The 17500-nt window shown below is 51.5% G+C and overlaps 2 protein-coding genes and 1 long non-coding RNA gene across 3 annotated transcripts; 2 read left to right on the plus strand and 1 right to left on the minus strand.

The window, feature by feature from the left end:
- Positions 1–1345: 1345 nt before the first annotated feature.
- Positions 1346–7589, plus strand: LOC125411215 (RLA class II histocompatibility antigen, DP alpha-1 chain). The gene is made up of 5 exons (XM_048451104.3): positions 1346–1568; positions 5094–5339; positions 5596–5877; positions 5981–6131; positions 6846–7589. The coding sequence occupies exons 1-5, from the start codon at positions 1487–1489 to the stop codon at positions 6847–6849; spliced, it is 765 nt and encodes a 254-aa protein (XP_048307061.3). The 5' UTR covers positions 1346–1486; the 3' UTR covers positions 6850–7589.
- A 46-nt stretch (positions 7590–7635) lies between these two features.
- On the minus strand, positions 7636–11865 carry LOC146890879 (uncharacterized). Its single transcript, XR_015735505.1, has 3 exons — positions 11791–11865; positions 9244–9426; positions 7636–7794 (listed from the first exon to the last, which is right to left on the minus strand). It is a non-coding gene; the product is annotated as an uncharacterized LOC146890879 (long non-coding RNA).
- Positions 11210–14250, plus strand: LOC125411214 (HLA class II histocompatibility antigen, DO alpha chain). The gene is made up of 5 exons (XM_048451102.3): positions 11210–11368; positions 12824–13072; positions 13260–13541; positions 13634–13769; positions 13986–14250. The coding sequence occupies exons 1-5, from the start codon at positions 11287–11289 to the stop codon at positions 13987–13989; spliced, it is 753 nt and encodes a 250-aa protein (XP_048307059.3). The 5' UTR covers positions 11210–11286; the 3' UTR covers positions 13990–14250.
- Positions 14251–17500: the final 3250 nt, after the last annotated feature.

Below are 17500 nucleotides of genomic sequence, written 5' to 3' on the forward strand. Positions count from 1 at the left end.
CAACCAGATGGTGGCTCACAACCATCTATAATGAGATCTGGTGTCCTCTTCTGGAGCGTGGGCAAAACACTGTATACATAATTAATCAAAAAAAAAGAAAAAAGAAAAAAGAAAGAAGGAAAAGAAATATTATGTCGGCATCATTTCCTTATATAGATATCAAAATATAAACAAAATGTTACCATATAGACCTCCATCAAGAAGAGAAAATAATGACATAATATAAAGCCTCCATTAGGTGTGTGGCGTCTGTGAAACCAAACCTCAGTTCTCTAGGGCCCCGGGGCTCCTGACTGGAGTTTCCTAGCCACTCATCTGCTATAGACAGGGAGACACTTAACACCCAGGAGCTCAGAATGGAGGAAGGTGGGTAGAAAGGGGAAGGCGTTCCATGGAGCCAGGACCACAGGGCATCACCCAGTTGGGAACCGCCGACCCACGCCCATTGACTGCCAGCAGGGGGAGCACTGACTGGATGTCCCGCACCGCTTCCATGACGTTGATCTCACAAGTGAGCTTCTTTATCACCCAATCGAGGGCAGCCACATGACCCCGACGACCTCCTAATGCCAGGTGTCTGTGGAGGTGGAGCAGAGTTGATTCAGGGGGCGCCCTGACCTGACGGGAATCATTCGGTCAGCCCCACCCCAGCCCCTCGACAGACGGAGGAAGCGATGCTGTGGGCAGCAGCAACCAGACAGCACACACTCAGCTTCTGCCGCTGAGGAAACGCAGTCACACGAGGTCACGAGTCACACGAGGGGCCAGGGGGATGGCTCAGTCAGCGAAGAGCTTGCCACGAAAGCACACAACCTGAGCCCAGATCCTGGCCACACGTGTAATTCCAGCGCCGGGGATGCCAAGGCAGACAGATCCTGCTGGACATGGTCCAGGCGGCCAACAAGCTCCAGATTCAGTGAGGAGCCCGCTCAGCAATAAGGTGGAGGACTAAAGAGACGGCTGAGCGGTGAGCACCTGCCGCTCCTGTGGAGAATACTGGGTTCGGTTCCCAGCACCCTAATAGCGGCTCACAGCTGTCAGTAACTCCAGTTCCAGGGGATCAGGCACCCTCTTCTGGCCTCTGTGGACACCAGGCAGGCATGCGGTGCCCAGACATACACATGGGCCAAACACTCAGACACATAAAATAAAATGAAAAATATTGAAAAACAGTGGAGGAAACATCAGAGGTGATCTGGTGGTGAGGGTGACAGTTGTGTGGGAAACTTGGGGAGACTTTGTATCTAATAGCAGACTCCCTCCTCTTCAGCCCCCTTTACCCAGCAACAGCCGGGTCAACTCTCCGGCTTCTCTGATTGGCTGACCCAGCCTCGCTGGTTTCCCCTGTCTTTTCATCTGTGTAGTCAGGCTACAGGAAGCCGCCCGGTATCAGGGTTTCACCTGTCTCCAATCTGTCTCAGTTCTCTTCACTGTCCTGTGATCACAGTTGTCAGTATAGATCCCCAACCCGTACTCTGAGGGGAGAATGTTCCAGAGTAAAGCTGAGGTCCTGAGAGCCTCCTTCCTGGCTTTCCTACTGAGTCTCCCAGGATCTGCGGACATCAAAGGTCAGGAGGATGGGGGACTGGAGTCATCAAAGGTCAGGAGGGTGGGGGAACTGGGGTCATCAAAGGTCAGGAGGATGGGGACTCGGGTCCTCAAAGGTCAGGAGGATGGTGGATTGAGGTAATCAAAGGTCAAGAGGATGGGGGACTGGGGTCATCAAAGGTCAGGGGGAGGGGGAACTGGGTCATCAAAGGTCAGAAGAATGGTGGGGGGCACAAGGTTGGAATAGACACTGTTAACCCTCTTTAGAATGGGAGAGCTTGCAGGATTCATCCATCTCTCTCATGTCTCTCCTTTCCTCATTTCCTTACGTGATGTTCACTTGGTTTCATCCTGCTCTAGTAATCAGGGAAACCAAGGCAGCTGGGCTGGAGAGAGGTTCAGTGGGCGGGGCTGGAGAGAGGCTCAGTGGGCGGGGCTGGAGAGAGGCTCAGTGGGCGGGGCTGGATAGGGGCTCAGTGGTTAACAGTGTGGACTGCTCTTCCAGAGGGTCTGGGTTCAGCTCCCAGTACCTACATGGCAGCTCACAAACATCTGTAACTCCAGTTCCAGGGGGACTGGTGTCCTCTTCTGGCCTCTGTAGGACCTGCACACACGTGCTGCACTTATATTTATGCAGGCAAACATTCAACATACATAAAATAAAAATAAACGGATAAGACAAAGCAGCCACATCACTATTTGCACCTCACAGAAACCATCTATAAAAATACTTTAGCCTTTCTCTGAGACATGAAAAAAACTGAAGCTAAAAAGATTAAAACAGCTTCCAAAGCTGTTCCCTCAGTCAGGGGTCAAGGTTAAAGTCCACACACAACTCTGACGACACACTGACTCTGAGCACAGGGACTTTATAGCTGAACTCGGCCCGGATCCCACAGCCCAGGTCCTCAAAGCCCACTTTGTGTGACTGCCTTCACAGGTATGGACGCCAAGTGCGGAACTGAGCAGAACATTCCTCCCTGCCTCCCAGGGTCTTTCCACCTTCCTAGGATCACTGGGGCAGTCCTTGCCTTCTTCTCTCAGGGGAGTAGAGCGGCACAATTTCGTTAGTCTTGTGAGTCAGGTCCTAGTGAGTCAGGAAGGTCTTCCTACACCGAGAAATGTGGACTTAAGGGCCACAAAGACCTGGCTAGAGATTATAAACCATGATGTGCTCTGTCGCCCCCTGTTGGTTCCAGGAAGCACCAAGCCCATGCATGATGTCATCCAAAGATGCAGAGGAGGGGAGGGCTAGAATCCACAGCACAGGCCAGGTGCAGGAGTGCACCAGGTATTGTGGTGCTCCAGGTGTAGGGGTGCACCAGGTGTGGGGGTATGCCAGGTGTGTAGGTGTGCATCAGGTGTGGAAATGCACCAGGTGTGGAGGTGCACCAGGTGTGGAGGTGCACCATGTGCAGGTGCTGGGCAGTGGTGGCGCACACCTTTAATCCCAGCACTCAGGAGGCAGAGGCAGGTGGATCTCTGTGAGTTCGAGGTCAGTCTGGTCTATAAAGAGACAGAATTGTCACATTCCAGGTCAGTCAGGGCTGTGGCAGAAAACCCTGTCACAAAAAATTAAAAACAAACAAACATGAACTACCAATTAAAAATTGCCAGGAACCAGGCCACATTGTTGTTTAAATTCTCTCTCTCTCTCTCTCTCTCTCTGTGTGTGTGTGTGTGTGTGTGTGTGTGTGTGTGTGTGGTGTTGAGATAGGGTCTCACTCTGTGGCTCAGGATGACTTTGAACTTGTGGGCTATCCTCTTGCCTCAGCCTCCCAAATGCTGGGCTTGCAAGCCTGAGCTACCACACCTTGGCTTGTAGTTCGTAGGTTTTTAGCATATTTTTTTTTTTCTGGATGGTGGTGATTTCTTAGTGTGAGAAGTACTGAGGACTGAGCCCCACGAATGTTGGTTAAGTACCCCACCTCTAAATTGTCTGAGGTTCCTCCAGCTTTTTGTACTTTTTCTTTTGAGATAATTCGGAACTAAATTGTCCAGACTGGCCTTGAAACTGAAATTCTCCTGCCTCAGCTGTGGCTGGGATTGCAGGCCTGTGACACTAGACGTGCATGAAAGTGACTTTCGAAGGAAAATAAATTGTTTCATGTCTGACTGATCGTTTAGAACTCAGAATCTGTGAGAATGTTTAAAAAGTATAAGCCAGTTTTTAAAATTTATTTATTTATTTGTATTTTATGTACATTGGTGTTTTGCCCTCATGCATGTATGTGTGAAGGTGTCAGACCCCCTGGAACAGGAGTTATAGACAGTTGTGAGCTGCCATGTGGATACTGGGAATTGAACCCAGGTCCTTGGGAAGAGCTCTTAATTGCTGAGCCGTTTCTCCAGCCCCAATTCCCAATTATCTTTTTTTTTTCTTTGCTTTGTTTTATTTTTGGAAACAAAGTTTCTCTGTGTAACAGTCCTGGATCTCAATCTGTAGACCACACTAGCCCCAGACTCACAGAGATCCGCCTGCCTCTGCCTCCCCAGTTCTGGGCTTAAAAGGCGTGCACCACCACTGCCTGGCATGAGCCAGTTTTAAATGGTGCTTTAAAGGTTTTTAATCTCCTTTTCCACCTGTTTTATAAAGAAGATTCCTCTGGTTCACGAGGAACCTGAAATCCTTCCGAGGGAACATCTTGCTGCTGCTATACAGTCCAAGCAGAGACACTCCCACCTGCCGGCTGGGGATCCCAGGGAAGAGGAGGGGAGCCCAGCCCTCCCCACTCCCGACTCTTTCCCAGCCACTCCAAGTTCCCAGCGCTCACATGTTTATCACATTGTTGCAAACGATAGCTTGTCTTGTGTTTGCGGTTTCTAACAAACTAATCAAGACTAAGAAACAAAAGATCAAACCACACAGGGATTTCAAATTCAACAACTTCTATAATTCCATTTAAAACAAAACCAAAAATGTTTAAAAATGTATTAAAAATAAAGTTTGAAACCATTGTCAAAATCCATCCTCAAGATGCTCAAGATAAAAATAACGAAGTCTTGATACCAGCACGCACTGCAGGTGTGGGCTTAAAAACTGAAACAGAAACCCAGCGACCATAAGGAGCCCTACAGCTCAGTGAGCTTTCCCCTCAACTTTCAATTTTCCGCCCTCCTGTCCCTCCATCTCCGTCAGTTCAAACCTAATTTCACATCTCTTTCTCCTAGTTTCGCTTCACTGTGTGACCTGATACAAGTTACTTACTCTCTCTGAGTTTCCTTGGTTACTTCTAGGGGAGTTGTAACATCCACATGAGTCAAAGACATAGCCTACTAGCAAATGCCTGGCGCTCAGTGCTCAGTGAGTTCCCAGGACCCCTGCAGAATCACGGGGTTCTGCCTAGCAGTAAGCAGGGACAGTCTCTCTAGCCTCCTCTCCCCTGTAGCCCTCCTCCCCCACCTGCTGTTTTCTGTTGCTCCTTCTCCCCCCATTTCCCTCTGTCAGCCTTTTCTGACTTATGAATAAATCCAGCCATCCCCCTGCCTCAGCACCACACAATAGTTCTTACGTTTGTCCATTCTTCTGCATCTTGTTTGAACAGCGGACCATGTAGCCATGTATGACATATTTGCACAGACGCAAACGCCGTCGGGTGACTGCTTGTACGAGTTTGACGGTGATGAGCAATTCTACGTGGATCTTGACAGGGAGGAAACGGTCTGGGGCCTGCCAGAGTTCGGCACGGTCTACGGCTTTGACGCCCAGGGGGCTCTGCCCTACATTGCCCGCCTGAAGAGCAACCTGAGAGCCTTGATCCAGAGACACAACATCACCCAGGTCCCCAGTGGTGCGGGTTCTCTCGCCTTTTCCTCTGCCACCCGGTGGGAAGGGTGGGAGGGTCCCCGGCCCACACTCAGAATGGGAGCCCCTAACTCCCTTTGCTGATCCTCTACTGTAAGTCAGGGACTGGTGTTGGCTCAGTGGAAGGAGTCTCCAGCTCTCTCTCTGGACCCCAAAGGTGCTGTGAATTGAACCTGCAGCAGAAGACGCCAGGTGGGAACTCGGTGACTATCCGACCCTCACCAGGTCCTGCCTCTTCCTAGAGCCTCCCGAGGTGACCGTGTTCCCCAAGAGCCCAGTGGAGCCGGGTCAGCCCAACGTCCTCATCTGCCACATCGATAGGTTCTTTCCCCCAGTGCTCAACGTCACATGGCTTCGTAACGGGAAGCTGGTCACTGAAGGGACTTCGGAGACCGTCTTTCTGCCCAGCACAGAGCTCAGATTTCACAAGTTCCACTACCTGACCTTCGTGCCCATGGCCGAGGACGTGTATGACTGCAGGGTGGAGCACTGGGGCCTGGACCAGCCGAGCCTCACTCACTGGGGTGAGCAGAACTCCCTCCCCCTCACCGCCCCAACATGCCTCTGCTCCCGGGATATCGCGGCCAGCAACCCACTGTGCTAACTGCATCTCTTCATTTCCCACAGAAATGCAGGAGCCGCCCCAGGCGGCCGAGACCATGGAGACTGTGGTCTGTGCGCTGGGCCTGGTGGTGGGCCTGGTGGGCGTCGTCATCGGCAGTGTGTTCATCGTAAGAGCTCGGCACTCCGGCCACAGTTCCCTGATCCAAGGACCCCTGTGAGCAGCCGTGGAGGTGGGAAGTTAGGGTGGAGTCGGAGGGAGTCTACGCCTCTGTGCGGAAAGGAGGGAACATCCACACCGATGAAGCAGACACAGATCTCTCTCTGGTGTTCAGAGCAGAGCTATGTGAGACATCACTGACAACCCTGAGAACCCAAGGCTCGGGCCCTGCCCTGAGTGTTATGCATCCTCCATATGAGGGTGCTAATGCCACTGCGGTTTGATGCTTGAGAGATGCTTACGGCATCTTTGTGCACAAGAGCTTTAAGCACCTTCGCCAAGGCCACACAGGCGGTCTGCAGGTTCCTCCCTCCCTTCTTACACTGGGATCAAAGCCCTGCACCTCCACACCTGGTTAGGAGCCCCTTCTTCATGATTTTTATCTGTAGAGGTTAGCACATATCCTGGCATTTAGTAATTTAATCCACCACTGATTTGCCCAGAGCCTCACTTGTCAAAGGCTAGAAGCTGGCTACAGGCTGTACAAGGATAAGGGTGTTCTGTGGCACCACCATTAGGAGACAGCATCATAGCTGCCACCGTGGTAGAAAAGGACATCACACAAACGTGAGCAAGGCTACAGTGAAGCCTCGTGGGAAGCAGGGCTGAGGAACTGGGACAGGGAGCCACAGGGAAAGAGAAAGGGAAGGCAGGTGGGATCCCAGACCCCCTCCTGAACCTGAGGTTGACGGTGACTGTGTCTCGCTGCAGGTGATCACTTTCTGAAAAGAACACGGCCTTGGGAAGGTGCCCTGACCTTGTCTCTGCCTCTGTCCTCAGTTGTGATGTAGCCCCAGCTGTCCTGGAACTCTCTGGAACTCTCTATGTCCCCAGCTGGCTTTGAACTCTCAGAGGGCTTTGCCTCTCTGAACGACTTGCTGACCTTAAAGTGCTATGTATGCCCTTGGTATTGCTGTCAGCAAAGCAAAGGTAGCAAGCAGGAGTTGCTGTGTTTCTCATCAGATTGGACACCCTTCCCTGGGCTCCACAGCTCCGGCCTGGACACCCTTCCCCGGACTCCACAGCTCCAGTCTGGACACCCTTCCCTGGGCTCCACAGCTCCGGCCTGGACACCCTTTCCTGGGCTCCACAGCTCTGGGTTCCTGCATGATCACTTTGCTGTCTCCTTCCAGAGAATTCCTAAGAACAACCTTTCCTGTTTCTGAGCTGGGAGACTCAGCCTTGCTGGATGGAACAGGCCACTTATGTCGAATGCCTCCTAACAGTGTGACTTCAAGTGACACCATGGGAGCAGTTACCAAGGGTTCTGACCTCACTTTCAGGGAGAGTCTGAGAGTTCGGATTGGCCCTGGAGAGGGGACAACAGTGAACTGGGATGAATATTCGTTTGGATGTAGTTTGAGGGCTACAGTGTTTGCCGGCATTGTTTGAGCCCCTGAGGGAAGAGATTGGCCCTGCCTCTGGTTTGACTGTAATAAAATGCCTTTTGGTAAACTTTCGTTTCTTCTAATACATTAGTTAAAATTAAGATGGTATCTCATGGGTACTTACAAATTCTACCATTTTTACTTATAACTGGACATGCAAACTGGAAGAATCCACACTCACTCCGTGGGTGCTGGAACTAGACCTGAGTCCTCCGCAAGACCAGCCGGTGCTCTGAACCTCTGGGTCGTCTCTCCAGACTCTGATGTGGGACCTTTGACAGAAACTGGTTTCAGTAACACATAGCTGGACATCTCTATGAGTGTGATGAGATAGCTTGTTGTGTGTGTACAATGTGTCATGCTGAATCAGTAAATTGTCACCCATCATCACGATCAACTGTCAATTCTCTCTGTCGGGAACATTCAAAACCTTCCCCCCCCCACTGTTCTGAGACAGTCAATTGTGGTCAGCCGGCTAGCCATCCTCTCTCCAGACCCTCTCTCTCCCCCCAGCCCCTGACGCCTTCCCTTGGTGTGGGAAGTCCTTCTGTTTATGTGTTGCTTTTATTGGTTAATGAATAAAGAAGCTGCTTTTGGCCAGTGGTTTAGCAGAATATGGCTAGACTGGAAGAGATATAGAGAGAGAGTAGGCAGAGTCGCGGACACACCCTGGAGCTGCCAGAGGGGAAAGACGTGAGCCGCCAGCCATAACCTTGCTGGTAGGTCACATTCACATGGTAATAAATAAAATAATGGAAATGGGTTAATCAAAGATATAGGAGCTAACTAGCAATACACTTAAGTGATTGGCCAAGCAGTGATTTAAATAATACAGTTTCTGAGTGGTTATTTCGAGTCTGGGCAGCCGGGAACGAACACAATCACTGGTCAGCCATCTCTTTCCAGACTCTCTCTCCAGACACCATCATTGTACTGTCTCCCCAACTTAGTGTCCACGTGTGAGGACTTGTGACATTGTCTTCCCATGTCACACCTGCTCACCACGTGCCGCATATGGATTTCAGTTGTCACTTGTGGCTGTGTGATAGTCTATTGTACACACACCACATTGCACCCGGGAGACACTTACATTGCACTCTTTATCTACATACGGTGTGTGTGTACATGTGTGTTTGTGGTGTGTGTTTGTGGGTGGATGTGTGTGTGACATGTGTGCATGAGTGTGCTCATGTGTGTGGAGGCCAGAGGTATCTTCTTGTTCGTGTTCCATCTCATTTCTTTCATTTTAAAGATAATTTATTTCTATCTATCTATCTATCTATCTATCTATCTATCTATCTATCTATCTATTTACTTACTTATTTATTTACTTATTTTTATTTTATGTGCTTTGGTATTTTGCCTGCATGTATGCCTGTGTGAGGGTCTCAGGCTCCCTAAAAATGAAGTTACAGACATTCGTAAGCTGCCATGTGAATGCTGGGAATTGAAACTAAGTCCTCTGGAAGGGCAGCTAGTGCTCTTAACCACGGAGCCATCTCTCCAACCCTGATTTATTTTATTTTTATTATGCATGTGTGCGTGTGTCTCTGAGTGTCAATGTGTGCTCTCCGGTGCCCACCGAGACTAGAGGCGTCGGCTCCCCCTGGAGCTGTAGTTATGGGTGTGGCGAGCAGTCTCATGTGGATGCTGGTGTCCAAACTCTGGTTCTAAGGCAGAGCAAGGTGTTCTCTCACCTGCTGAGTCATTTCCCAGCCTACCTCTGGGTAGTGCTGGCTTTATGTGTCAGCTTGACACAAGCTGGAGTCATCAGAGGAAGGTGTCTCCGCCGAGGAAATGTCTCCATGAGATCCAGCTGGTAGGCATTTTCTCCGTTAGTGATCAGTTCGGGAGGGCCCAGTGCATGGTGGGAGGTGCCATCCCTGGGCTGCTGGTCCAGGGTTCTATAAGCAGGCTGAGCAAGCCATGGAGAGCAAGCCAGTAAGCAGCACCCTCCATGGCCTCTGCCTCAGCTCCTGCCTCCAGGATCCTGCTCTGTTTGAGTTCCTGTCCTGACTTCTTTCAGTGATGAACAGCAATGCTGAAGTGTAAACCTAATAATCCCTTTCCTCCCCAACTTGCTTTCTGGTCAAGGTGTTTCATCGCAGCAATAGAAGCCCTACCCAAGACACTCCACCTTACTTTTTGAGATGGGGTCTCTCACTGAACCTGGAGCTGACCTGTGTGACCAGACTGAATGGTCAACAAATTTCATGAATCTGCCAGGCTTTGCCTTCCCAGGGACATGTTACAGACATGCTCCACCATGTCTGGGTGTTTATGTGTCCTGGGAATCCAAACTCAGGTTTTCATGCTTGTGTGGCAAACTCTGCCCACAGAGGCACCTGCCCAGCACCAGAAATGTGAGTTTGTTACAAACCCCGCGGGTGGCTCTTTGGAACTGAAGATCTATGAGACTTCTCAGATGCGTGCGGCCAAGCGACAATCATTTATTTCAGCATCTTTGGCAAAGACTTTCAGAAGAGTTCTCTTTAGCTGGATAGATGGTTATCCATTTTTATTTCCTTTCTCTTTTTGAGATAAGGTCTATGTAGCCCTGGCTGAGCTGGAACACACTCTGTAGAGTAGGCTGTCTTCAGACACACAGAGACCCACCTGTCTCTGTCTCCAGAGTTCTAGGCTCAATATCTCTCTATTTTCTGTATTGATTGAGTCCCTTCCAGCGCCAGCCATTGGCACAACCCAACAAAAGGAAAAGTCAGGGGCACGACGTGCACACCAGCCAGTCTCTGGCCTGCTGTGCAATAGAGTGTTTGTTTAACTATGGAAAGATGTGTTCATTTATTTGTGCTGCATTTGATTAACTATGGGAAGAAAGATGTGTTGCTGTTTCACTTTGCCTGCCTAAAGCATCTGATTGGTCAGCCAATAACTGGGCATAGGAGGGAGAGGTGGGGCTGGCAGGTGGAAGGAAAGGCAAGCCAGTCAGCCAGCTGGGGGCCAGCCAGACACAGAGGAAGCGGAAAGTGGGATGGACGGAATGTGGATGAGGTAAATGAGCCTTGGAGCAACACAGATGAATAGAAATGCGTTAAAGCTTTAAAAAGCTAGCTAGAAACAAGCCTTAGCTAAGACCAAGCATTCACAATTAATAATAAATCTCTCTGTCATGATTTGGAGGCTGGCCAGCATGAAAGAGGGTGCTTGGGGACCAGGAGGGACAAACGGAGACCACCTGTGCCCTCTGCTCGCCTCCCATTGGTTGTGGGAACTGCCTGTAGCTTTTCTTCAGGAAAGCAGCTCCAACCATTGCACATCCTTCCTTACAGGATAAAATAAAATAATAGTTTTGAAAATGTTTTTTACAGATTTAAAGGGTTTTTATTCTATGGTTTGTTTTATCCAGAGATTTCCCTTTTAAGTTTCTTCGGGCATTTTAGTTCTTATTTTTACCCCAAATTTGTCCCAAGGGATCTACATGGAAAATCAGGTTCCTTCTATCAGAGACCACACGGAGGCTTTGTCCCCAGCACAGCCATTTGGTGCTCTGAGACCTCCCTGCTCCTTCCTGAAGCCCCTTCTTGAAGGATGAAGTGACAGGTGACCCATGGCCTCCACCCTCCACCTTGTCACCCAGACTCTTTGCTTCTCTACCCAGCAACAGACCTGTTAACTCAGAGAACTGCTCTGATTGGCTGCTTACAGCAAGGGTCTTCCCCTAACCTAGATCCGTTCCTCTTTACCTCCATCTTGCTCCCTCGCTTCCCAAACAAAGGTTGTTAAAGTGCCCCACCCCCTCAGCCATGGTCCTCCCTGTGGAGCTGGTCCTGGCATTCCACACCCTGATATGCTTCCTGAGTCCCCAGGGAGTATGGGCCATCAAGGGTAAGTGCTGGGGACACCTGGGGGTGGGAGAAGAGGTAGGGAGACAGCACAAGGAAGAGTGTCTCCCTGTCTCTGGTCTATGGGCAACTCCCTCCATCTGTGAACAAACCCCAGCCGCTCTGGCACATCCACTCTGGAACCGGCTCCGGCTGCACCAGGGTCTCCTCTGGGCTCCCTTTACCTTCAGAGTCCTCCCCGTCCCTTCCCCTTTTCTGAGACCCATGCCCTCACCCGCCTCACTGCACAGCACCCTGGCACCTCTGCCACTTCCTGGCTCACACACACACACACACACACACACACACACACACACACACACACGTCTCGCCCCGCTTCAGTGCGGCATTCTCCTCTGTTTATGTGTGAGCCCCTGGCCCTTCCACTTGACATCATGCGGGCACAGGGCAGCCCCTCACACTTACCTCACCACTGTAGACCTCTGAAGGCGCTTAAGTGTAGCCCTGGATATCCAGGAAGTGTTCTGCCGTGAGGTGAGACCCATTCTGTCATCTCTGGGATGTGAACTTTGAACTCCTGATTTTTTTAACTTTTTTTTATTGATTTTTATTGAGCTCTACATTTTTCTCTGATGCCCTCCCTTTCTCCCCCTTCCCCTTCAACCTTCTCCCAAGGCCCTCATGCTCCCAATTTACTCAGGAGATCTTGTCTTTTTCTATTTCCCATGTAGATTAGATCCATGTATTTTTTTTTTTTAAGAAGAGGTAGGTTTTCTCTGTGAACCTCTGGCTGTCCTGGAACTCACTCTATAGACCAGGCTGCCCTCGAACTCAGAGATCCTCCTGAGTGTGGAATTAAAGGTGTGTGCCACCACTGCCCGGCTTGAACTCCTGACTTTATATTCAGTGTATCCTATGGTGCTTTGGTCTCTTCTCTTTCCCTCTCCACCTCCAAGTGTTTACGAGACGGTTCCATTGAGCTGTGTAGCCAGGCTGGGGTTGCAGGACCACGTCACCATGCCTGGCTTGTGGAGAACTGTCACCCTAGTCTCTGGGACATAGATCTTAGTTCATGCCCCCTGTGTGTCACTGTACCTCCTCCCCTCCTATACTGACTGTCTTTGCTGAAAGCTCCCCTTCAGTGCTTCCCCTTAACCATTTCCCTCTCACCCCAATTCCACCACCTTACACCCAAGACCTGACAGCGCGGCTATGGCTACAGCTACAACGATGGAGGCCTGAGAACCGCGGACACCATATTCGGGGGGCACCCCTCCTTCCCAGCCTGCTCTGCTGGCTCTGTCCTCCACGCTCTGGTCACACACCCTCTGTCTTCTCCTTGCCATATTTCTGCAACTTCTCTAGGGTCCACTCTGGCATAACAGGACTGTCCCCACACACAGCCCAAGACGAGGCCAGGCTGAGAGTCAGCAGGTCCCACACCTGAGTCAGACCTGCTTCTCTTCCCCTGCCCCCACCCTGCCCTCACCCAATACAGCTGACCACATGGGCTCCTATGGACCTGCCTTCTACCAGTCCTATGATGCTTCTGGACAGTTCACACATGAATTTGATGGGGAACAAATTTTTTCTGTGGACCTGAAGAACAGGGAGGTCGTGTGGCGTCTGCCTGAGTTTGGGGCCTCCCTATACTCGAACTTCCAAAATGGGTTGGCCAGCATCGCCATGATCCGAGCTCACCTGGACATCTTGGTGGAACGCTCCAACCGAACCAGAGCCATCAGTGGTACCTGGCCTTCCCTTTGCCCCACCTAACTAGGCAGAGTCCTCCTGTCCCCTCCTGCCCCGGTAGGCACCATCCCAGAGCAGTCCTGCGGGTGACCACATGGGAGGAAGTGTCCCTCACTCTTGGCCCTAGTAAGGCCCAGCTGTAAGGGGTGGAGCTCTGGGATTCAGGATCCCATTCCTCCTAGAGCCTCCCAGGGTGACCGTACTTCCCAAGTCTCGTGTGGAGCTGGGAAAGCCCAACGTCCTCATCTGCATCGTGGATGATATCTTCCCGCCTGTGATCAATGTCACCTGGCTGCGCAACAGCCAGCCCGTCACTGAGGGAGTGGCCCAGACCAGCTTCTACTCCCAGCCTAACCACAGGTTCCGGAAGTTCCACTACCTGACCTTTGTGCCCTCGGCTGAGGACGTTTATGACTGCAGGGTGGAGCACTGGGGCCTGGACCAGCCGCTCCTCCAGCACTGGGGTACGGAGTCCCACGTTATAGCCTGTCCACGTCCATGTCTCCTCTACCCTGGATCCCTTCCTGTGTCCTCTGACCCTCGCTTCCTCTCCCAGAGCCCCAGGTGCTTACCTCACCACCAGACACCACCGAGACCCTGATCTGCTACCTGGGCCTGGCCATCGGCTTTGTGGGCTTCCTTCTGGGCACGGTTCTCATCGTCACAGGCCTGTGCCTGCCCAGAGTCCACAGGTGCAGAAACCCAGGGAGTCTGGGGGTGAAGGGAGGAGGGTGTATGTGTGTCAGGGAGGGAAAATCAGAGATCTGTGAAAAGCAGAGGAGAGAGGAAGGGAGAGGAGTGGGGAGGAAGGAAGGGGAGGGAAAGGAAGGGGAGAGGAAATAGAGCGGTTTGGCCAAGTGGACGAATGAATGTGACCTGCCCTGGTCATCTGGGGTTTGCTACTTTAGGTAACTATTCCTCCGAGAGGAACCCGTGAGAAATGCCCTGTGGCTTCCTGGCAAGCTTCTGGAAGCTTCTGTGTGCTCAGCTCCAGCCTGCTACAGTGTGGACCCCCCAGTGGCATCAACCTCTGTTCTACAGGTCCCTTGTTTACTGGCTCCCAAACTCCCAGTAGAGCTAGTGGGGCCCTGTCTGCCCCCTCCTACCCAAGTGCACTCACCGTTCCCGATTCATCCAAACCTCTGGCAGCCACACTAAATTCTCTTAACGGTGTTTGCTGTTTGTCCTTTGTACGGGGTCTGGGGCAATACTTACGGCTGAGGGATGCTGAGCACAAAGAGGAGCTCTGGGTGGTGACCACCCAGCATGGTGGTTGACACTGGTGAACGCCTGTTCATCTGTGCCTCGTTTGGCCCATATTTTGTCAGTGGGTTATTTCACCCAGGGGGCTTCATGAAATTCATCTCCTGAGTTCAGACTTCAAGGAAAAGGATACAGAGTATCTGATTACTGCAACCCCCCAAACAATGGCAGCTCTGTAAGGTGCCGGGAGCCACACTCACAGGGATTCTGTCCTCCTTTTTGGACATTCCCTGGCATAGCCTATGAATGGCAAACAGCTGCCCAAGACTTAGGAGGGCTACTTCCTTAGCGGTGTCCATCACATCAGGCAGGAGGGCAGCACCATGGGTCTACAAGATACCCGGAGACAGGAGGTCCTGGGCTGGAGAGGCTGCTCAATGGTTAGAGCGCTAATTGTTCCTGCAGAGAACCTGGGTTTGATTCCCAGTATGTGTGCGGTGGCTCCCACCTGTGACTCCAGTTCCAAGGGGTCCTGTGCCCTCCTCTGCCAACACCACCCTTCTTCCCGGCACCGGGCACACAGATGGTGCACAGACATACATGCAGGTAAAAAACTCATGCATATCAAATTGAAATAATAAGTAAATCTTACAAGAAAAAAGCTGGATTTCCAAGTGACCCACCTGTTCTCTCTAGAGCTGTGGGCTGGAAGACCTTAACCATGAGTAAAATTGAAACACACGAAACCATCAGTGAACGTGTCAATCACCGAATGGGTGACACAGATGGGGGTTTTCAAGCAGGAATGCCTTAGGGGTCTCTTGGGGTCTTCTGGATTAGAGTCTCAGGGGCAGGGAAGCAGCAACAGGAACTCTGTGACAAATGTGACGCCACTGTCTTGATCCCAGCCTGAGTCTGGTAACAGGGACTCTGACATAGGAGCCTTTGGCTGGGAACCCTGAGGTCTGAGTTGGACCAAAAGGCCTTCTAGAAAAACTAGGTTTGTGGTTTGCTAAAGTATCAAAGTTGATCAAGATGTAATTAGAACCAAAACTGTGAATTTGGTCCTGGGAAGGAAAGGGCTGATGAAGACTCCGTGGACTTCCCAGGAGAGAGTAAACTGGGAGGAGACTACAGAAAATTCCAAGGAAGTGTGTGTGTGTGGGGTTGTCTTAGGTCGAAGGTTTTGTTTGCCAGCAATGGCAAGATCTTCTACACCCAAGGAGATACCATTTACCATAAAGGAACAGAGATGGGGGCACACAGAACTCCGGGCGGGTTTGGTCCTGTCCCCTGGGAACAGAGCTGGGACCTGACAAGCCAGCAGAATGTAGCCTGTCTTCTGCGGGGCCACATGGCCCACATGTTAGCCACTGCCCTCCGTGCTCGGCCACACGTTAGCCACAGCCCTCTGTGCTCACCCACATGTTAGCCACTGCCCTCCGTGCTCGGCCACACGTTAGCCACTGCCCTCCGTGCTCGGCCACACGTTAGCCACTGACCTCCGTGCTTGGCCACATGTTAGCCACTGCCCTCCGTGCTCGGCCACACGTTAGCCGCAGCCCTGTGTGCTCACCCACACGTTAGCTACTGCCCTCCATGCTCACCCACATGTTAGCCACTGCCCTCCGTGCTCACCCACACGTTAACCACTGCCCTCCGTGCTCGGCCACACGTTAGCCGCAGCCCTCCGTGCTCAGCCACATGTTAGCCGCAGCCCTCCGTGCTCAGCCACATGTTAGCCACAGCCCTCTGTGCTCACCCACACATTAGCCACTGACCTCTGTGCTCGGCCACACGTTAGCCACAGCCCTCTGTGCTCGGCCACACGTTAGCCACAGCCCTCTGTGCTCACCCACACATTAGCCACTGACCTCTGTGCTCGGCCACACGTTAGCCACAGCCCTCTGTGCTCACCCACACATTAGCCACTGACCTCTGTGCTCGGCCACACGTTAGCCACAGCCCTCTGTGCTCACCCACACATTAGCCACTGACCTCTGTGCTCGGCCACACGTTAGCCACAGCCCTCTGTGCTCGGCCACATGTTAGCCACAGCCCTCACCTGACAGTGCCACCCGCAGGACTAAATCCCAGTCACACTTTCAAATACTTGGAAAATGAACAGCTCGCCAAACCTGGGTGAGCACCCATCCCAGACCAATGTACTTAGAGCAGGGACAAGATCTCACAGCCCGAATGTACCCGTTGAGCTGAGGTGAGGGGTTGGGTTGCAGCAAGAGAGGATAGCCTAGCTCTTGGAAGACATCACCGTTTGTCATTCTTTTGTTCTCTTGGCTCCCTTTGGGCTCAGCAGGGTCCGCCTCTTCCTGTGGGTCCAGCTCCCCCATCACAGGTCACAAACTCCCCCACAGAATGACAGCACCAGTTCCCCTTTCTGTCCTCCAGCCAAGCCTTCCACTCTCCCCCGCGTCTCACTGAGACTTCTGCGATGGCGTCCTCAGATCCCCTCTGTGCATAGACTAAACGCCAAAAATCTTTACAGGATTTGTGACCAAACCCCTCCAAACCTCCTTTCTTACCGTGGCCTCCTCCTTAGAGACAATAACTCTCAACTGTCCTAACAGTCTCTGTGTTGAGATTTGCATGTGGTTTGCACCCATCCCATGGTGTGGCAGCTTGGTCCTCAGTGTTGGTGATGTTGAGGTTGAAGGACCTTTAATATGAGGTCAAGGGGAGGCTCTTAGGTCACTGGGGACCTTGCCCCAGGGAGGGATTGAGGTAGCTCTGGTCAGTGAGTTGTAATGGGTACCTGTTGCTGACTTCTCTCTGGCTCCCTCTCTGGCAATGTGGTCTCTCCTCCTCCCATGCACTTCCTCTGTGGGGTATCCTTAGTCTTCGGGTCCTCACTGGAGACTGGCATCATGTCCTGATGCTCCAGAGTTATGAACTAAATACATCTTTTAAAGGATAATAGCATTTTGTTAATGGGAAGTGGACTACAGCAGTTGGTAGTGATCGCCTGTTCCTATCACATGGGATGGATTACTACATCTTGATGGATTTTGTTTCTGTTTTGAAGCAGGGTTCCATTACATAGCCTGGCTGTCCTAGAACTGGCTATGTAGACCAGGCTGGCCTAGAACTCACAGTGACCTGTCAGCCTCCATTGGGATGAGAGGTACTTCAGCATGTATCTCAGTTCTTTAGCTTTAGGCTTTATTTCTTCTCTTCCTGTTGCGGAATGTTACGTTTAAAA

Source organism: Myodes glareolus, chromosome 18, assembly GCF_982192425.1.
Source record: "Myodes glareolus chromosome 18, mMyoGla1.1, whole genome shotgun sequence".
NCBI classification, from domain to species: Eukaryota; Metazoa; Chordata; class Mammalia; order Rodentia; family Cricetidae; genus Myodes; species Myodes glareolus.